The 22,056-nt window shown below is 47.2% G+C and overlaps 1 protein-coding gene across 3 annotated transcripts in view; it reads right to left on the bottom strand.

The window, feature by feature from the left end:
• Positions 1 to 22,056, bottom strand: part of HUS1 (HUS1 checkpoint clamp component) — a 30,502-nt gene that overhangs the window by 1,855 nt on the left and 6,591 nt on the right. For 2 of the 3 annotated variants that reach the window (XM_084800097.1, XM_084800098.1), the window contains exons 6-8: positions 20,155 to 20,254; positions 18,797 to 18,916; positions 16,696 to 17,033 (exon numbers count right to left, since the gene is read on the bottom strand). In XM_084800097.1, the coding sequence (XP_084656223.1) occupies positions 16,951 to 17,033; positions 18,797 to 18,916; positions 20,155 to 20,254 (303 nt within the window). In that variant the 3' untranslated portion in view covers positions 16,696 to 16,950. Of the gene's footprint in view, positions 1 to 302; positions 425 to 5,048; positions 5,152 to 16,695; positions 17,034 to 18,796; positions 18,917 to 20,154; positions 20,255 to 22,056 lie in introns of those variants that run through there. The other variant, XM_084800096.1, reaches the window with a different exon arrangement.

Genomic DNA, 22,056 nt, shown 5'->3' with positions numbered 1-22,056 from the left:
ACTTGTATTAGATCTGTGTGCTTCCCCTCCGCTCATCTATCCTGTGGCATCCGGGGCCCTTTGAGGACAGACTGGAAGCCTGTTGCTTCTATGCCTTCAACCTGTTATGTGTTAATGAAGTGAGCACAGAGGCTGGGGATCCAACAGTGGATCCACATCACAAGGCTGCCTCCCCCACCCCCACCCCCATGCCCTAGCACCTCAGAGGATGCTAGGCAGATGGTGTGTGGAGGAAAACGCTGTCAGCACATGAGTGCCTGTCACCTGGCTTTTGTGGCTTTGCCCCTTTCCCGAGGCCTTACCAACTAGCATTCCACAGCAGAAGGCTCTGAGGCTGCGGCCGCAAAATTGAAGACACTCCTGCTTTCTCACCCCGGGTGGAGTCTTGCCATTTGAAGAAAGGGAGCAACTCAGCTGGAAACACCTATGGATAAGAATAAGTGGAGGAGTCAGCGCAGCAACACCAGGAAGCACCGACACCCTGTGCCATGTTTTTTTTTAACTGACAAATATAATAATTTTATTTTAGCTATAGTGTTTCTTCTTTTATATTTACCTTATTTTTTTATTAATGTATTCTCATTACATCTCAATGGTTATCCCATCCCTTGTATCCTCCCATTCTTCCCTCCCTCCCATTTTCCCCTTATTCCTCTCCCCTATGACTGTTCCTGAGGGGGATTTCCTCCCCCTGTATATGCTCATAGGGTATCAAGTCTCTTCTTGGTAACCTGCTATCCTTCCTCTGAATGCCACCAGGTCTCCCCCTCCAGGGGACATGGTCAAATATGAGGCACCAGAGTACGTGTGAAAGTCATACCCCACTCTCCATTCAACTGTGTTTTTTAATCCATGTCCGTATTTCTGTCACACACTCATAAGGAACAGGGTGACTGTCACACAAGCTAAAAGGGACTCACTTCTGTAGCTTCCGCACTTTGGTTTCAAATCTGGAGGCTGTTTCTAATTAGTTTTACATTCAACTCCCATCAGGCTGTTGCAGAAGCCTGGGTCTGGCTTCCTGCTCTGGCGGAAGTAGCTGACACTCAAGCTCAGTCCTGGACTTTGGGACTCCTCTGCATCCCACCTCCTGTCTCTCCAGCTGTTCTCCATCCCCCTGCGACTGTGTTCTGTAGAGGAACTCTCGGATTCAGTCGCCTAGCTTGCACTATTGTTATCCTCTCGTTTGTTTCCACAGAAACTCAGCTCGTGCTGTGGCTTCCTAGAGGCCTGTATGTCAAGAGCTTGGTCCCCACAGTGCTGTTATTGGGAGGTGTTGGGACCTTTAAGAGGTGGAAGCCAGGGAGACCTGCCCTCCCAGGGGCATTGTGGGAACTTTGGACCTCTTTCTCCACCTCTAGGCCACGAGAGATGGTTCTGCTGTGTCGCACACTTGCGGCCCTCAGGTGCTGCTTCTCTGCAGTCTAAATCAGCAAGGCCAACTCACTGTGGCCTGGGTTGGTCCAATCTGTGAGTCCAGACACATCTTTGTCACTACTGGGTGACTGCCTCAGGTCTTTGGTTATAGTAGCCAAAGGCAAGCACAGGGCTTGGGTATAATTATTTAGTGTGGTAAGATTGTGGAGGTTGAGGGAGATAAATTCGCTTAGAAATGTTGGCACCGAACCAGCATTCACACCAAACCAGCATTCACACTGAACCAGCATTTATCCGTGTTCTAGAGACACCAAAAGCTGCTGCCCACTTCAAAGACCTTTCCCCAGATTCACACTAATCTTACAGTCAGCCTGAGGCCTTGGACCTTGCCCTCCGGCCATGGCTCCTCAAGACCTGACCTAACTATGACTGTCACTCAGTTTACAATCAAAAACACTGCAAGAGCAGCAGATGAGCTGACCTGGAACCAGAATGTGGGTTCTGGTTTTGACTCTTGACAGTGAATGTGTTCTTTGGACTTCATGTCCACACTGGCTACTAACCACTGCAATGGAGCAATGGAAATCGCCATCCATCTTCCAGCTCCTGTGACATGTGGTGCCTCCTCCTAGACAGCAGGGCCTCTTGGCTGCCTCTTTCCCTCTCTGCTTCTCCTCTCCATCCTTCTCCCTTTCCTCCTGCTCTACCTCCTTCTCTGCATCCCACTCCATCTTCCTCCTCCCTCTATGTCTTCCTCTAATTCGATGGAGAAAAAAGGAGCCTATAAAGAGTCTATATGTCAAGGCTGGTGCTAGGATTGCCATTCCAGAAAGGGTCCCTTGTGTTCTTCCATTACAGTTTAGGGTTTTAGTCTGATTCTTTGTTGCTGCATTCTAATTGGTCTGTGAAAATTTGTTCAACTATGTAGGTTTTTTTAAAACCTAGTCAAATGAACCTTTATTGGGTTGTTGTTGTTGTTATTGTTGTTGTTATTATTATTATTATTATTATTATTATTATTATTTATGGAATGTAAGGATGTGTGTATTTTAATTTCAGTCAGGCTGTTCAAAGACAAAAAACAAAACAAACAAACAAACAAAAGCAAAACAAAACAAAAAAACCTGGGTAATTTTACCCTATTTTCATAAGCTTGATGATTCTTGAAGCAACAACCAAGAAGCCACCGCCAGAGGGCAGACAAGGACATTACATAGATGAAGAGAGATGGAAAAACTCAGAAGATGTCAGCCAGCCTATAAGGTGAAGATGAAGAGAGGCCAGCAAGTGGGGCTGGCCTCTGAGAAACTACTGAATGCTCACCATTCAAAGACCAGAAAATGGAGGAGTGAACAAGAAGGCAGCTTTGGAACCAGCAAACCACACTGCAGACTCAAAGGCCTGCAGCACTCTGGAGGGCAGAGGACGGTGGAAAAGGGCTCCTAACTTCTGTCCATTATGCAGACTCCACAGTCCATGCTGAGCAACAGCCTCCTTGCTACTCACAGCAAAGGAGTAATTTCTTGTAGCTCCTGACTGACAGTATCAAATATCTTTTTGGTTTTTTAAATTATTTTTCTTTATTATACATATATATTTATATTATTACACATATATACAACAAACTACCTACAGCAAGAAGAACCACGAAACAATCAGGAATTATATAAATGTTACATTTATAGTGTTTTGGCTATTTGTATTTGGCAGCCTTGAAGAAAACATCTTTCCTATCTTGGTGCATTTAAATTCTGAATGTACATCAGTATCTATCATATTTCATCTTTATCAACTTAAAACATCTATCTAGAACTAAAAAGATCTTAACCCCTAACCAATGAAGCTTAATTGTAAAACCAAACTATCTGGTCTTCAACCCCATCAGAGACTTGAGAAGCAAAAAAATTAATTATCTGAGTAGACAGGGAGTGCAGGCTAGCAGCTTCCCAAATGAGAAAATGGCAGAGACAGTTTGCTGCCTGAACGGTCACCCAAAATTCTCTATAACATTGGAGCATCATCTTCAGCCTTCGGGCCCCGTACATCTGATGAACATATTTGTGAGGCAGAAACCATTGAGGACTTGCTTACCCCGTTTTCGCAGAGTTTGGCCATTGACTCAAATATTTTAACACGAGTGGTCTGTAAGTCAGTGGGAGAAGGACTTTGGGATAAAAGAGCAGGCAGTTTTAAAGAGCCATGGGAAAAATGTGTAGCCAAATTGAACAATCTTTGGCAGCAATGACATTAAACAAAGGCATTTCCAAGTAGCATCAAGGACAGCCCAATTGTCCTTGCCTCTTAATGTCTCTGGTGAAAGGATGACCAGGACACAGAAACATGGTAGTGAGCTAAAAGGCAGGCATGGAAATACTCTTCTGGATGCTCCTTTGCTTCTTTGTCTGTAGTGACCTGATGGGCAGACAGATGAGATACCTAGGGCACTCAGATTTGGGGGTAAGAACACTGGGAGGAGGGGACGTGTCCTGCCAGGGTCCCACACTGGAACTTGGGACATGTTTGGTCTGACTTGGAAGAACAGCACAGTCCCAGCCATCTGTACAAAGTCTGCACTGTAGCAGCTCCTCATGCAAGGCCAGAGGACAAAGCTATGGCCACGGCCAGACTGGCTTGATTGGTTCAGGCCTTGGAAAGGGGATATGGGAGAGATGTTTGTACCACATCTTACAGCAGACTGAGAGTAGACTTTAAGGTAGCACATGTCCTCAGAACAACACTAGTATGCTACACGAGAAGAGAGTGGAGGGGAATGCTGGGAGGTGAGATGACGGGCTTTGCCCTTTAATTGGTGGCTTGTGTAGATTTTTCTCCAGAAGAACTGACAGTCAACCTTTGTCCTCTGCCAAAAAGCAGGCATCCTTCTTGGGTTGGCAGGAAGGGTTATGGGCATTTCTCAGCGATGGAAGCAGCCTTTGGAAACCTCTCAAATGCCTTCGTGACAAATGCATTCTCAGCAGCATCTGCTGCCACAATAGAGAGGGCAAGAGTAGCCTGTGTGTGTATGTGTGTGTGTGTGTGTGTGTGTGTGTGTGTGTGTGTGTGTGTGTGTTTTCCTTCTCTATGTAAGCAAGCCCAGAACTTCCTCCAGGGTATGTATGGCACAACAAAGAGAAAGCCTGGGACATGAGTGACCAGGATGCCACAGCAGAGCTCAGACCCTTCCACAGCAGAGTGTTGGGAAAGGGAGAAAGGGTCAGGACATTTCTAAATTTGCATATAGCCATTTTGGGATTAGATACAGTGCCCCAAAAAATGTGCTCGCAGAATGACCTCCCTCCAGCGAGGTGCCACCTCCCCAGATAGTGCTACTAGCTGGGAGTTAAGTGTTCAACCTCCAAGCTAGGGCAGTTCACACCCAAGCCATTCATTGTGAGAGGTTGGAGAGGTGGCTCAGAGATGAGGAGCACTTGCTGCTCTTGCAGCGGACAGGATTCAGTTCCCAGCATGCACATGGTGGCTCACATTCATCTGTAACTCCAATCCCGGGGGACCCGATGTCGCCTTCTGAGCTCTGCAGGCACCAGGTGTACATACATACACGCAGGGAAAACATCCATACACATAAAGTAAGTAAATCCAAGCCAAACCCAGTTGTCTTTTGAATGTAGAGTTTACAATCTAGCTCTTCATCCCCACCCAAGGCAGCTCACCTTTTCTGGTCCTCAGAAATGTCCTCGGCCTTTGCGTCAGCCATGCGCTGTACTAGCTGGTCCTGAATACAACAGTCAGAACACCTGCTTCCTTCCACACTCACTGGAAGACACGGGGTGACAGAGGGACTTGAGGTGGAGTGCACATCATACATGGAGAAAGAGATATTGCCGCAATATTTGTCTAATCAGAATTTTTTTTTTAAACGTCTCCTTGATGTCCTTGGGAGACATGTTTATTGAGGTGGGGATCTTTGTGTGGATCTTTGTGTGACTGCTTGGAACAGATCAACGACTCAAGCTACTGTAGAGGAAGTGAGAGAAATCTGGTAGCAAGAAGTCACAGTGGGTAAGAAGCCCCGTCTACCCCAGGAGCAGAACATTCATTATCCAGACTCCTGGGCTCTGCATTATCTCCCATGGCACCCCCTTTCTCTTGGGGACCCAAAGGATGAACTGCTCTGGGTATCTCATCCAGTTTCCTACTTTGTCACTCAGAAGCAGGAACCAAATCTTCTGTGGTTATAAAGCAACCCCTTCTTCTTTATAAAAGTGTTCGGTAGTTCTCCTAATTCTAATTTCAAGAAACTTCTCAACCTCCAGAGAGTCTATAAAACTTAGTCTTATTTTGCCTTACTCAGGGAATTAGTGAGTCCTGCCTTCTAGAATTGTCTGTGAGTCTGTACTGACCTCAAGAGGAAACTAATAGCCAGCGGGGGTGGGGGGAGGGTGGGTGGGGTGGGGATGACTTCCTGTGCAAAGCTAGAGGAGAAAGGGAAGAGCCTGCTGGGTTGGCAAATCTACCTGCATCCTGTGTTTGCTGAGCGTAGTTTCAACTCTGCAGGCTGAGTAAGCAGAGCTTCTAGGCCTCTAGAGGCCAGAGGACCCTCTGTTGACACTGTTGTCTTATCCTTCCAAGAAGGGTTCATGGTGGTCTCCAACCCCCACCCCCTTCCTTTGATTTTCTCCTTTCTCTGTTTGTTGGGGGTTAAGTGCAGAAATTCTGGGAAAATCTATACTTTGTAGCTTCTCTAGTAACTCAAAGCGTATTTGTTCCCAAGGAACGAGTCGGTTTCAATCTGCAACTTGTTTGCAAGCAAATGAAGTTTTCTCTCTCCAACACTGCCCACCCCAGATGCCTTGTGTCAAATCTAACACCTCAAGTCTAAAGTGAGCCCCAGAGTAAAGACACCTGCCGCTGGGCCTGCTGGCAAACAGCCACATCCAGCATCAGAAACTGATGGCCGCCTTTGCCCTTTGACAGGACTGTATGTAACAGAAAATGACAAATTCAAAGATTGCGGCATCCACACGGCTAAGCAAAGGCTGCAGGAAATGACAGGAGTGAAGAAAGTGAAATACACAGCCCGCCTGATTTGAAGGAAAATGAAGAATCAGCTTCCCCGTCATTGGACAATGATGCCATCACTCGACTACAGTGAGTAGGAAATGCTCATTGCCACAGAACAACCTGGTGGCCTGTACTCCTCCTTTTTTATGGTCATCTGAGTGCTGTGGTCTTAAACTGCCCATATCCAGCTGAAGAATGGAATTACTGGTTGCCCACAATCTCAGCCTGATTTCCCCATGGCCCGGGATCTGCTGGGCGCATCACTGGTATGACAGGGAGCATGGCACAGAGGAAAACCCATCCTGGGGGCCAGAGGCATACTCCACTGATGGTGAGACCCAGATGAGGCCAAGGCAGCTGGAGAAGGCCAGCTGTGACACTCTGGAGACCACTCCAGGCAGAAACACTCCGTATGTGATTAACACAGTGGCTTCTTAAAATAGTCCATTTAAAAACCATTACCTCAGGTCTTCACTGAGGAGCTTGGCTGGGTCCTAACTGGCCTTGTGAAGGGGGGAAAGGGGGGGGGGGGGGAAGAAGGGACAGCTTCATTTCTTTGCCTGAAACTAATATGTAAGGATTTAAACCCTGCGGGAAGGAGCCTCAAGAGAATCTTCTGGAAGGCAAAGAATGAAAACAGCTACCCAACTCGCATTGGTCTTTTCTAAGCTTTGAGTGAAAGCCATGCCTTTTGAAAGCACCACACATTCTCTACTCAGATTCAATGCACAAGTTTTGATGTAGATAATAGCTTAAGGGGCTCTTCTTACTGCACAAAAGAGTTAAGGTATTTAAAGTGCATTCAACTCAAAGGATAGGTGGATACTTGCATGTGAGTAGCATCTCCAGAAGAACTTAGTAGTCTAAACAAAATGGCAAACGTTTGTTTATATAATTCACGGTATAAAGAAAGCAGAACAGCTGCTGTTTCAAAGGCACAAGTGCTTCCCGAGACAGAGTCCCTCTGTGTTAGGATGCTGTGGGTGGCCCTTAACAGCCCCTTCAGATCTGGGCACTAATATATTTGCAGATAGGATAAGTGACTAACAAAAGATACAGGGACAATAAGGGACAATAACTCCAGAAGGACGTTTGTAGGAGATGCCAGCTTTGCATCCCAGGCCAAACCCAGATTCTTATTAGTGCTAATTATCTCCTGCTAACATTCACTTTCAAACTGAGCTTCCTGGGCGGGTACCAAAGAGTAGGCCAGCATACCTCCACCGTCTCACTCATGAGCAGCGCACAGGCTGGTATGTTCGTTGTTAATTTAGGCAGCAATATTGCCAATGCTCATTCTGCTCTGTTCCTAGAGGCGGCCTGCAGGTGTCTCCCCCTGCCCATCTTAGGATATTCTGCATCTTTTACAGTGTCACTCCCAGCAACAGCCACCCTCAGTATCCCAACACACACAAGGCATCAAATACAGTGTCTGGGCAAATTCTGGTAAATCGCTCGTGGTGCAGCTTCGGGTGGGAGTAGATTGCTAAGCCTGGCACAGAACAGACACTCACCATTGCTGGAACTGGATCCTGGAGTGGAGCACTCTAAGGAGAACAGGGCCCAGGCTGCTATGAGGATCTTCCAGCCCATGCCCAGGCAGCCTGCTCCCATGGGTTTGAGATGCAGCATAAAGATCACAGCTGGAGTGAGTGCTGCTGGGAGTATGTCCACTGAAGGGTCCTGATACAGCTAGGCCAGGCCCTCCCTCCCTAGGAGCCAGAGCACTGAGCCTTCCCTGCTCTCCATTAGCATATTAAGGGCAATGAACCAATGACAAGTCACCTCCTCCCACGCACCCACCCCCAGAGAAACAACATACACAGAGGAATCCTGGGCAGCTAGAAGGCTGTTCCCTCTTCAAAGGTGAGTATACCCTTAAAAAGGACCGAGAGCAACAGTGGCTTACTAAAGTATTAAAGCGGCTCTGTGAAGAACAGTAGGGTGGCCTGTCATCTGTAATGTCAGGTCAGGGCACATTTTTAAGGTCATCTTTAAGCGACAGGAAACAGTTTTGCTACAACTGGTACCCACCGTGGAAATTTTAGGGATGGACATGTACTTCAGTGATAAAGCATGCGTCTAGGTCCTGGGTTCAGTTCCCCACTAGAGAGGGTTTGGGGGAGAAGAAGAGGAAGAAGAAGGAGAAAGAGAAGGAGAAGAAGAAGGAGAGGAGAGGTGAGGAAAGAGGAGCGACCAGGAGGAGGGAAAGGGAAGGGAGAGGGAGGGAGAGGAGAGGTACTTTGCCTCACATAACTGAATTACAAGCGATGTCTATCTTTTCTATCACCTTCCATGGTTCTCATTTAGTTCAAAATATAAGTATCTACAATAGTCAATTGTCTCAGTATGCTGCCTCCAAATGCCTTTGTTCCTTTGACCATTTGGCATATGGGCAGACACCATTCCCCAACCGGTCGCTAGATAGCACCCAGAATCAGAACAGGGATGATGGTAATATTGTAGGGTTTGGTGACAACTGTGATTTTTTTTTTCTCTCTCTTCATATCCTTTGTGGGTATGATTTAATACTTAAGAAAAGCACAACCCATGAGTTCTCTGGAGCAATGTATTAGTACTTTTAAAAGAATAATTTTTAAAATTTCTATCTTATAAAATAATATAACTTTTCCCCTTCCCCTTCTTTTCTCTAACGCCTTCCACCTTGCCCTCATTCAAATTCATGGCCTCATTTTCTTTAATTGTTGTTACACACACACACACACACACACACACACACACACACACACAAATACATAAACACAACCTGCTCAGTCCATATAATGTTACTTGAATGTATGTTTTCAAGGCTGATCTTCAGTGTTGGATAACCAGTTGGTGTGCTCTCCCTAGGGAAGACTGCTTCTCTCACTCTGAGACTTGTTTCTTAATTGCCTGTAGTTGTTTGTCTAGGGCTGAGGCCTCCTGAACTTTCTCCTATGCCCCATGTTAGCATGTTTATTGGTGTTATATTTTTGTTCAGGTTATGCATAGCAGCCACGCTGCTCAGACTTCATAGGTGTAGCTTCTCTGACATTTCTAGGACACACAATCTCACAATAAACTTCTTGTTCTTCTGGCCCTTACAATCTTCCTCTCCCCTTGTCTTAGTTACGGTTTTATTGCTGTGAAGAGACACCATGACCATGGCAACTCTCATAATGGGAAACATTTCAGTGAGGCTGGCTGACAGTTGAAAGCAAGTCCATTATCATCATGGCGGGAAGCATGGCGGCGTGCAGGCAGACATGGTGCTGGAGAAGGAACTGAGAGCTCTACGTCTTGATCCATAGGGAGTAGCAGGAGACTGTGTGCCACACTAGGCCTAATTTGAGGAACATGAGACCTCAAAGCCCGCCTCCACAGTGACACACTCCCTCCAACAAAGCCACACCTTCTAATAGTGTCATAACCTATGGGCCAAGCATTCAAACACATGGGTCTGTGGGGGTCAACCTATTCAAACCACCACAGCCCTCTTCTGTAATGTTCCCTAAACCTTAGGTGCAGGCGTTTTGAAGTGGACTGGGCTCTAGAACGCCACATTTTGTAACTTTAGTTTTTTGTTATGGTCTCTGTCTATTGGGGAAAAAATTTTTTTCCTTGAAGAGGGGTGGGGATTGCATTTATCTATATGTGTAAGGATAAACATTTAGAATGTAATTTGGGATTATGCAGGTTTAATAAGTGGAGGTTGTAGTTTCTCTCCCAAGATTCATGATTTAACTATCCCTGGGTAGTTGGCTATGTTTCCAGTCCCAGACATGATTTCACTTTTTTTAAAAAAATTTTTTAATTTAATTTTAATTTATGCACATTGGTGTGAGGGTGTCAGATTTTTGGAGCTACAGACAGTTGTGAGCTGCCATGTGGTTGCTGGGAATTGAACCCGTGTCCTTTGGAAGAGCAGGCAGTGCTCTTAACCAATGAGCCATCTCTCCAGCCCCATGATCTCACTTTTACTGAATGGTCTTAAGTTCAATTAGCAATCTGCTGGCTACCAACAAGGTATGTGGGTCACTACTGAGTATCCCACTACCAATTACAATATCGATTAGTATATTGTAATTGATCTGTATTGGCTTCCTGTGCCCTAACCTTGCTTCCACTCCTTGCCTTTATCTAGAATGCTTTGCCTATATTAATATAAATGCTCTCCGATATAGACAGGGGACACATAGGCGCATGTCATGGACACTGTGTTACCTCCTAAAATCCAGATCATACACACACACACACATTATGGACCTACAGTGCGAAAGCAGACTCAGGACAAGACCTGGTGTCCACTGCATGGTCTTTCACTTCCCCAGATCTGAGGTAAACCTGTTCTTTCTCCTGGGTACCTGTAACTTGTTCAGTCAGCAAGGAGGTCCACTGGGTACTTAGGAGGAATAAGCACTCAAGTGACATTGAGCACTGCATTCTTGATTTGCTCCAGGAACTGGTGAAGGCCCAGCATGAACAGCAAGAGGGACCTTGAGGAGGAGTCACCCATCCTGTGCTGTCCACCTACTTCTGACTCTTTGGCAGAGTCCTTTGCACACCACGAAGGAAATGAACAGCTTAAAGTACAGAAACCCACAGGGAAGAAACTCAACTCATTCTGGTTCTTGCTTCTGCCTGGTTATCTGCATGTTTCCCCTTCAGGCAGGGTACCTCCTAGGATGAGCTACATAGGGTGTTGTCTCCAAGACTGTGTGTATGGTAGAGGTGCTTAGCGTGTTTACACATGGAGTCGTTGAAGGCTTAAGCTTACAAACAACCCTGGCTGAGGAACGGAAGGCTGTGTGGGTAGAGGGCCCTATGGTCACTGAGTGGTGTCATGGTGTACTGGGCACACTGGCCAAACCTCCTCTGAGCTGCAGAGCAGTAGATGCCACTGAATCCTTTGCTTATGCTCATAGGCAAAGCAACTATGCACCCTGTGCTGTTGGGCCCTCGTGCCATCAGACCCCGGGAACCAAGGCCAATGTGTGGGTTTTGTTTGTTTGTAAGGCTCCAAGTGATGACATATGATGTAGAAAAGGACCTACTTGCTGCATTTTCTTTAACTCCAACCACCCAGTGGGGAACCCTTAGGAGATCCACTGATTGTCCAGGATTGGGTGCTGAGAAGGCAGGTTTTAGCCCTGGGTGCTAGAGTGTAGAACCCAGCATTGTACAGAGAGTACTGCTGGTCACAGGGACTTGGGGTTCTAGGCAGGTGGCTTCTCTTTGTCCCATTGTTCCTGGGCTATCTCACTGATCATCCAGTGACTTGTGAAGAACTCTGGTTTAGCTGCTCTCTCCCAGAATGCACTCAGTTTCCTCTACAGACTGTAGTAGACCTTGCGAGTCAGTTATTACATACCCTAGACCTTAGATGCACCCCAAGAGCCTACATGTAGAGTTGATCTCCAGCCTTTGGGGATGCTTGGGGGTAGACCTGTAAGATGTGGGCCCTGGTGGAAGGAGGTTCAGTTACTGGGAGTGTGCCGGTGAAAGGGATATTGATGTCTAGGGGATACAGATCGCTGCTATTTGCCTAGTAAGAAGTAAATTATTACATTTACTTATTTGTGCATGTGTCTGTGCACATGCGTGCACGCCAATGCATATGTATATGTGGAGATCAGAGAACAACGTAATGGGAAGTTGGTACCCCCAACTTCTGCAGTGTGGGTACCAGCTTCAAACTCAGGGAGTCAGGCTGGGCAGGAAGTAAGTCCACCCACGGAGCCATCTCATCAGCCTTAACCTTTCTTCTTGAAAAGCTTATTATCTCATTTTGTCACAATGAAGGGACGCTAACTAGTTTGTTCATATTGAGCCCATTCATGTTGGGCCCATGATAAAAAGAATTTCTTCTTTGTAGAAGTGCATTGTTATTCCAGGCTCCAGTGCTATGAGCCCAGTACAACTTGACATGACAAAAAGTCTAGCGTCCCACTCTAGAAACAAGGCTGTGTTGTGAAAATTAAGCCTAAAGTATAATGTTAAGGAAATTAAAGTTGCCAGGCGAGTATATTCATTAATAAATACATTTTAAGTAATATTCAAATAATAAATATTTATTTAGTTCTATACAAATATTTTTGTTACAAGGTTGGTTATGAAATTGTTAGAAAATATACAAATGTAAAAATATTGAAATAAAAATTGCGCAGAGATAGCTGGGTTTAGATGTATACTTCCTGGTCTCCGCTGTAACACTGCGGACACCAACATCCCACTGGGTTTGTCTCACAAGTAGCACTCTGTCCTCTAGCACTAGGGTATGATGTTGAGTACGGTCACAGCGCAGAGCATCTGCCAATTCCATTTTCACTCTTATTAAGAAATGTTAATTTATAACAGTACTAAGCTTTGATTATAACCTGGATAAGAACGCTGACAGGCAGAAAAATCAAAGGGAGCAGTTTGGAGCTTTCCTATAGATAGTCAAGAGCACACTCAACTTGAGGACAGTGGTGCTAACCCCCTCCTACCACCGACGCCCGAGTGACCCTGATTATCATCTCCTAGCTGAACACTGTTCTTAGAAAAAAAACCCCAGACTCAGGCTCCCTTTTAGACTCTCCATCACAATCCACACAAAAGCACAGAATTGGGAGTGTGACATTAGCAAAATGGCATAATAGAATTCTAGGACATCCCCACATAGTTCTAACTAGAAAGTTTCTAGCAGCAAGATGACCACCCAGACTTCTCCAAACTCGCAAAGGACGCTGTGTCACCCATTGGGCCACAGAGACAAACAAAACCCTGAGCATGCAGCCAGGGTAAGGACGAGGCTGCTCTAGCCGGCTCACAGTACCACACATGAAGAAATTGCCTGGATTCGACTTTACAATGGAAAAAATAGATGAGAGCTGGGCATTTGGCTTCCCCACATTCTAAGACTTGGCAGGAGACCTGCCCTGACCTGGGTTCTTCACCTGGGACAGTGTGAGCAGAGCAAAGCCAGCCTACTGGGGCCACTGAAATGAAAAACAGGCCAAGCCGCACAACAATGAAGGTGTGGGCGCTGGGAGTGCACCCTGGTAGAAACGGTAGCCATCAAGCTTTGCAGTGGTTGCAGTGCGTGCAGGAAGACGGAATTTCTACACAGACTTACTCTACAAGAACAGCCATGGGGAAAGCCATGGTGCGAAGGCTGAGATCAGTATGGATTCAAAATACAGATACTGACATCTGACCACCAGGGTCAAGAACACTCGGGCCATCGTAGTAGTAAAGGGGTGTGGTTACCAGAGTCCCGGATGCCTGGGGAAGAGCTTGAAACGCTGCCTGGAATGGGCACATAGAGAGACAAAGCCTGAGGAGAAGGCACAGAGGGAAAGGCAGGGACTGACTGTGTGGACTGGTGACAGCTAGACAACCCACACCATCTAAAAAGACCTCTAGCTTGGACACTTCGATATCCCAATAAAATCCTTAAGTAAGAAAAATAGAGAATCAGCCGGGCAGGGTGGGGCATGCCTTTAATCCCAGCACTCGAGAGACAGGCTCTCTGTGAGTTCATGGCCATCCTGATCTACAAAGAGAGTTCCAGGACAGCCAGGGCTATTACACAGACAAACTCTGTCTTAAACAACCGAAACAAACAAACAAACAAACAAACAAACCAGAATCGTATCTCTTAAAAACAATGGATACTCCGCCAACTGGGTAACATTTACCAAGAAATGCCATCAGCCACTGCACCCGGTGGAAGAACCAGAGTTCCTGCTCCAGGACTCATGCTGATTTGCTTTTCAGGCTTCCAAGAGCAGGACTCTTTATGGCAGGATGCACAGCAGGACAAACTCAGCCTGGAGACCTGATTGGTGGGAAGGTCCCTGCTGAACAGGGGTGGGGGGGGTATGGTGGGGTGGGGTGGCAGGGGCAGCAGGGCCATGTGGACAGCAGCGGCATAAGGGGCTGCATCAGGAGTTCCTCTGCATTCCTCACCTGACCTGTCTTGTCTCAGGACAGTCTTAAATCTCAGTTCAAGACCCAGCTTCCAGGGCTGTGGGCTCTGAGCCCTGGCAGGCAAGGTCAGAGGGCATCTTACTGGTCCTAACACCTAGGGAAGTCCTCTCCAAACCTCAGTCTTAAGCAGTCCAGTAAGGGAAACTCTGTCTACAAACTTCAGACCCCTTGCTGAAATTTCTCCGCTCGCAGCCTCGCCTCAGGATGGGTTCCACAGAGCAGCTCCGAGTCCCCATAGGCCTGCGCCTTCTCAGTTCCCTCCCTTGACTATACAGCCCTGTGGCATACAAGCTATGAAGACTATGCAGAAAGTTGTGACAAGAACCAGAAAGATCACTGCCCTTGATTGCCAGTGAAGGCCTCTTCTCCCCACATTAAGCCACTGTAAAGTCACCACCATTAGGTTTGTGGCACAGTGGTGTCGGTAGTGACCAGTGAGCCCCTGGCATTTCGGCAGAAATACAAGCTTCATAAGGAATGCCCTGAAAGTTCATTTGCATTATGATCTTGAGGCTTTATCATGGCACCTGGACTGCTTTTTGTTAGAGGCCTTAACAACTAAGGAATCCCTAATTTTAAAATGTTAGTTAAACTAAACACATCTTATTACACAGCACAAGAGCCAGCCGCGAGGTGACTCACACCTGCTGTCTCAGCAGGAGGTGGGCGGCTCAGAGGTTCCAGGCAAGACCAGTCTAACAAAAATGGAAACAACAACACATAATCCCAACAGACACTGAGAAATACTACTTTTCCTAAATAATACAAAAAAGTAAAAAAAAGAAATGTTCTTCTTTGTTGAATTTCCTTTAAGAAAAAAATCTTATCCTAGGCAACTTAGGCCTTTACTTTGTTACATGCAAACACTGTTTATGATGCTGCCTCACGGGACACCTGACATCTCCTTAAAACAGGAAACCTGCTAGGGTGTTTTTGGAGAAGGGGAAATCACACGCTCCAGGGTGAGCCAGCTCCAATACAGGAGCAAGATACAGCCTTATCACTTCACAGACATGACGGCCAAGCCCCAATTGCTTTATGCAAAACACTATGTGTTCTATAGAAAGGTAGTTCTGACACTGGAAGAATTATGCAAAATTCTGATGTGTAAAAGACTGAAGACACAGTTTGGCACAGAATGCTTGCTTAGCATATACCCAGGCCTCAGTTTGATCCTGAGCACTATAAAAAAGTAAAATAATGTATAACCTAAAACCAAGGTGGCCTCAGGCAGAAAATACATAGAAGGACAAGTTCAAGATGGGAACTGTGTGGGCTGGGCTGGCTTTCTGGGTCCTTCCGGCTCACAGAGTCCAGTGTCTCCAGACATGAGGCTTTGCAGGCTCCCTGGGCTCTCAGGCTCTGCAGGTTCCCTGGGCTCTCAGGCTCTGCAGGCTCCCTGGGCTCTCAGGCTCTGCAGGCTCCCTGGGCTCTCAGGCTCTGCAGGTTCCCTGGGCTCTCAGACTCTGCAGGTTCCCTGGGCTCTCAGGCTCTGCAGGTTTCCTGGGCTCTCAGGCTCTGCAGGTTCCCTGGGCTCTCAGGCTCTGCAGGTTCCCTGGGCTCTCAGGCTCTGCAGGTTCCCTGGGCTCTCAGGCTCTGCAGGTTCCCTGGGCTCCCAGGCTCTGCAGGTTCCCTGGGCTCTCAGACTCTGCAGGTTCCCTGGGCTCTCAGACTCTGCAGGTTCCCTGGGCTCTCAGGCTCTGCAGGTTTCCTGGGCTCTCAGGCTCTGCAGGTTCCCTGGGCTCTCAGGCTCTGCAGGTTCCCTGGGCTCTCAGGCTCTGCAGGTTTCCTGGGCTCTCAGGCTCTGCAGGTTCCCTGGGCTCTCAGGCTCTGCAGGCTCCCTGGGCTCTCAGACTCTGCAGGTTCCCTGGGCTCTCAGGCTCTGCAGGTTCCCTGGGCTCTCAGGCTCTGCAGGTTCCCTGGGCTCCCAGGCTCTGCAGGTTCCCTGGGCTCCCATGCTCTGCAGGCAGTAAGAAGGAAGTGAGTGGCCCTAAATCTTCAGTAAGTCAGGCAAGGCTCCCCATGTTGCAGCTGTAGTCACGGTGTGGGGAGAACCCAGGCATGCTGCAGGCTCAGAGGGGCTGTCCACTTTGCACTGAGCTCCCAGTGAAGGGTGGGAGAACTGAGCACGCTAACCCTGAAAGTGGACAGCTGTGCAAATACCAGGTACTACGCTGGCAACTGGCTGGGCGGCTCTCCTGTGTATTCTGACTACAACAATGACAAACTGCTACTTAAATTTTAGGCACGCGCAGCACAGTGGCAGAGCACTTTCTCACCACACACAAGGCCCTGGTCTCATCTCCAGCACCAAAGGAAAACAAAACAACCAAAACCCTGTAAGAAATAGTCTGTCTTTTCATCTCAATGTCTTAAAGGGGAGAAGGGGGGTAGGGGTGGTATTGAGGAATATGAAGGGATGATTATCCAATTGCGCTTTGTTAATTCCATTTGTGCTTAAAGCAACATAGGGAGAGAGATAAGCCCAGTACAAATCTTTGGTACTGTGAGGACAGGCAGCTGACTGACCGCATCGTCCAGTGCCTGTCTTGTCACGACACAGGTCTCTGTGCTCCCGAGTCTGGTGAGGCGGTGCTACGACAGGGCTGGGATAAAATACTGAAGGGAGATGTCCTCCAGAAGCAAATCGAAATGAACAGTTCTGTGATGCACAATATCTAGGAGAAGAAGACGGACAGTAAAGACAGATGTCCACCCCCACCTGTCACAACAGCTTGTCTGCTGTGGGAACCTCCTATGCTGGATGTCTGTCCCCTCTGAGGGCTCAAGAGGGTCACAGCTCTTGGCACTGCCACCCACAGGGAACAGTGTGAGAGATGATAAATAAAGTTGCCCAGGCTTTAGGGGGGAAATCAGACTGATTTAACCAAACTAGCCTTCCTGGTAAAAGCAGGTACCCACAGCAGGTATATGGACAAGGTCTGAGTGCCTTTGGTCCTGTGCACACTGTGATAAGTTGCACCACACACAACCAAACTCTTCCCTGTGTTGTAAGCCCAAGGCCTCTCACATAGTCTCTTCTGTGGTTCCTCATCCTCTGTTGGCTGGTGTTTTGTGAATTTAACACAAGCCAGTCATCAGAGAGGAGAGAGCCTCAATTGAGAAAATGCCTCCATAAGATTGGGCTGCAGCCAGGCCTGCAGAGCATTTTCTTAATCAGTGACTGATGGAGGAGGACCGAGACCACAGTGGGTGGTGGCCCCACTGGGCTCCTGGTCCTGGGATCTATAAGAAAGCAGGCTGAAGCCAGGTGTGGTGGTGCATGCCTTTAATCACAGCACTCGGGAGGCAGAGGCAGGAGGATCTCTGTGAGTTCGAAGCCAGCCTGGTCTACAGAGCGAGTCCAGGATAGGCAGGACTACACAGGGAAACCCTGTCTCAAAAAACAAAACAAAACAAAACAAAAAAACACAAAAACCAAACCAAACCAAACCAACAAAAGCAGGCTGAGGAAGCCATGAGGAGCAAACAGTAAGCAGCACCCCTCCATGGCCTCTGCATCAGCTCCTGCCTCCAGGTTCCTGCCCTGTTTGAGTTCCTGTCCTGGCTTCCTTTGATGATGAACAGCAACATGGAAGTGTAAGCCACAAAAAGCCTTTCCTCCCTAGGCTGCTTCTGGTCATGGCATTGCAACACAGCAATAGTCACCCTAACTAGGACATATCCTTTTTCTCATCTAGAAAGGTTGGTCCGGGGCAAAGCTACCCAGAACTTTCTGTTTCATTACTATGGTCTAGTTGCATGTCATCTTCCTTAACTTTGGCCACTAGTAGATGAAAGGTCAGCCTGGGTGCTTTCCACAAAGGGGAGGATGCCACATCCAGGCCATTTGCTATGCCTTTCTTTAAAACAAACAAACAAAACAAAAACAAGCAAGCAAAAAACCAAGGAGACAAAGAGCCTTGCGAAGCTGTTGCTGAACTGCCTAGCTCACTGGGGTGAGCAGGTGAAGAGGAATAGGGCAGCGTGTAACCTCAGAGTCAGGGCTGGACTCACACCATGTACAGCCAACAACCGAGGAGGAGACGCTGGTAGTGGGCACAGTTCAGGTAGAAAGGAGAGAAAGCAGCTTGAGCTGAAATTCAGATCTAAGCTAAAGCTTACACAGGGCTCTGACTGTGTAAAACCTGATCAACTCAGCTGGTGTGAGCGAGTCTGCCCTGTCCTCACAGTACCACAGGCAGAGCCCACCACCCCCCTCGGTGACAGGGGGTGGCCCGCTGCCACTCTAGCATGGCTACTGGCTTTCTGGAACCACACTGCTCAGCGTCCCTCTACGTTAGCATCTCTAAGTACTTGTGGCTCAAGGAAAGTTTCAAGCCTGACTGTCCCAGGGAGCTTGAGTTCCCAGAACTGGGCACATTTGACTTAGAAGTCTGCACTATTACACTAGAGGGGAGTAGCGGAGAGGCAGACTCACTGCACACTGCCTTGCTGGGAGTCACTTGCTGTCCTGCCAGAAACTGGAGGAGTTTCCTTATGTCGATGTGCACTGTGGTCATGTCTTCCGGGTGTCTGTTTTGAGAGATGCTCTCAGAGGCTGCAATGACATGAATGTTCTTAAGTTCAACATCCCTGTAACAAGGAATTCAGAAACGTGCAAGGCGTGTTGACCTGTTAACTGACCGACCCCGCAGCTCTCTTTAGCAGCCTGGTGGACTGTAACTTGTGAACGTTACTCATTCAGCAGGCGTGTGGGCTGTTTAAAATCCTGTAACTTCTAGGGAGGCTTCACTTAAAAGTCTTGAAGTACAACTCAGTCTCCTCTTTATACCAAAGAAAGCTGCAGCTCAGTATGAATTCAAACGTTGAAATGCAGATAATGCCAGACTTCTAACTCTTCACAGTAGAGTGAGAAACAGAAACTAGCCTTCGAGGGCTGAGAACCTGCTTTGTGCTTGTGAAACAAAATGACTGACACCAAAATAACTCACGTCAGGGCTGACGTGGTAGATCATTTGCCTACCATATTCACGCCCGTGACTCAATAAGTGCTGTGCACAAACACAGCAACAAGAGAGCAAGGCCTCTCGCACACCGCTGTCAGGACCGTCGTGTATGGATTTCACTTAGCTGGAGCAATGTGCCCTCACTACAGAGTAAATGCTTCTTACAGGGCTGTGGTGATATTTGTGCATATGTGGGAGTTAACCTAAAACAACCAATCAGCACTAAAAGTCATGGAGTCATTTTATTTGTTTGCCGGCATATGTATATATAGCTCTCCCATCACTCCACTTTCTCTGGTCCTCTGGCCACTTCCCTATTTGAGGGCAGGACACTACTTCGACCTCACTGATCCCCAAGCTGCACAACCACCCACTCCTTCAAGGCTTACTGAACTGATTTCACATTCCTTGCTGGCCTATAAAGATGAAAAGTGTGACCAAGTGTAGCTGTATCACATTTTGTATGTGCTAATATAACCCTGAAGACATAGGCTGAGTTGACTAGAGGAGCTAGTAAGAAACGACGTTTTACTGCAGTCTAGATGAGAACCTTAACCATTAAGAGCGCAGCTACTGAGTTCTTAGAAGTCACCATTTTTGACCTGAATCCCAGAGGTGGGAAGAACCCTTCTGAACCCTTCCGTACACCCTCAATACCTGGGGGCCTGGCCCCTTGCTTAGTGCTAACTGCCCCACTATGTGAGAGGGAAAGAAAGTCTATTCCCAAGTAGGAAATAAAGAAAACCAAATTTCAACATTTTCATTGAGAACTCAATATATATTGAAACAATTTTATTGGAAGCAAAATATAAGCCATAAGAAAACTCACGTAATAGAGGGTTTCCAAGATCCTTAAAATGCGTTGTCACACATACCAACTCAGTTTCTATCTTTAGGTTCAGTTCTCCATTTAGGTTTGCTTCAATAACCTGGAAATGGAATAAATCCAATATTGAAAGGGGAAAACAACAACATGGGTACCAGCTTCCACAAAAACTGGGTACCAAGGCAGTGCCACAAACCTCAGAACACTTCCTAGGGCAGTAAAGCCCCCAGGGCATCAACCACGAGAAATTCTGAGAGCCATAGAATTCCGAAATCCCCAAGAAGATAACCCCCGAGTGGAGAACTAGCAGGAGGAAGTGGGAGGGGCCTTGCTGGGATGCTCTGCCAAGGGCTAGGGCCCTGGAGACCCCAGCAAAGTGATGAGGGTAGAGTGGAGGCAAGGGCTCCCTCATACCAAGCATGGAGGGAAAGAAAGCAGGACCATAACTGAACAGGGAGAGTGCTCTGGCAGGTAAAAGAAAGAATGCTCTATGGGGGAGAGAAACAGCAAGGATGGATCAGAGCCTGGAGGGTCAAACCACAACTCTGAACTCCTTCAGAGATGCCCATTTCCTCCCTTCTCATTTAATGCAAGAAACAACTGACATGGTAGGTTGGGCCTGTGGCGCTCGCAAGAAGAGGCCCATCATCACATCCCTGAGATCTGGTTAAGATGGAGCACAGGATTCAGGTCTGGGCCCAGGCTCTATCCTCTGACCAGCTCCCAGAGCACACTGATGCTGCCTGTCTTCTGACCATGTCCAGCAGCAATGCTGACTGATGTGTTCTGTTGGAGGTGACTCTGGAGGAGATGCTGGAAACAGCTTTGCTGGACCAGCTTCCTGAAGAACTAAGAAGGATTTCAGGTGAGAAGCACCGTGATGTGGTGGGAGAGGGAAGGCTTTGGAGTCAGACCCTTAGGGTAAGTGAGACCTGGGGCTGGGGCATTATTATCTATATGGGGGCAGCAGTGCAGCTGTCACAATGTGCATTTTCTCATTCTGCTGAGTTTAGAGGTCATTTACAGGAGGTCCCAGTACAGTTACTCAGCAGTCAACGTGAGCTCTCATTTTGATGCCATTGTTCATGACAGCCCAGAAAACTGCAGCTTAGGTCAGCTCTGAGCGGCATGTTCTGGGAGCTGGCTGCTGTAGTGCTCTCATGTGCTGACTAAATGCATCATGTGGCCAGCACTCTGGGTCATTAGCAAGTTGAAATCTAACATTCCATTACTCAGACTTTAAGAATTTGCAACTGGGCGTGATGGTGCACGCCTTTAATCCCAGTACTCGGGAGGCAGAGGCACGGGGATCACTGTGAGTTCGAGGCCAGCCTGGTCTACAAAGAGAGTCTAGGACAGCCAAGGCTACATAGAGAAACCCTGTCTCAGAAAACCAAGGGGATAAAATTTTTAAAGAAAGCATACAAATATGTGTGCCTGCTGTGAATCCAGGCCAAAGCAAGTTGCTTTCTTAATAGATATTTATTCCTAACACCATTGTTTCTTAGAACCAATGGAATTTTCAGATCTTAGTACATACTTGTTGTAAGCAAGTGGGCAAAGGCCACATATGAGCTTTATAGAGCCTCTGTGAGTTCTCCAGAACAGTCACAAACATTGTTGTCCACATAAGTCTTGGTCACTTATTGCTTCATGGATTACTGGGTTACTGAAAGAAGTCTTAACATGAAAGCTTTGTATTCATTCAAGGAAGTTATTAGCTAGAAGGCTGTGAGCTTCAGAAACTCAGTATATGTCAAAAGCTCAAAAATAAGAACTTATATGAGTTCAAAGAACCTAACTTGTTTTGTTTCTAGAATGAAGAGGATTTGGACTTGACAAATTTTAAGAAACAAGCATGGGAGACACCATGTGCTGACCAGTTTCCAGGGCATACTAGTGCTA

Source organism: Acomys minous (genome assembly GCF_964271855.1).
Source record: "Acomys minous genome assembly, chromosome: 10".
NCBI classification, from domain to species: domain Eukaryota; kingdom Metazoa; phylum Chordata; class Mammalia; order Rodentia; family Muridae; genus Acomys; species Acomys minous.
This window is presented reverse-complemented; position numbering and strand designations above follow the sequence as displayed.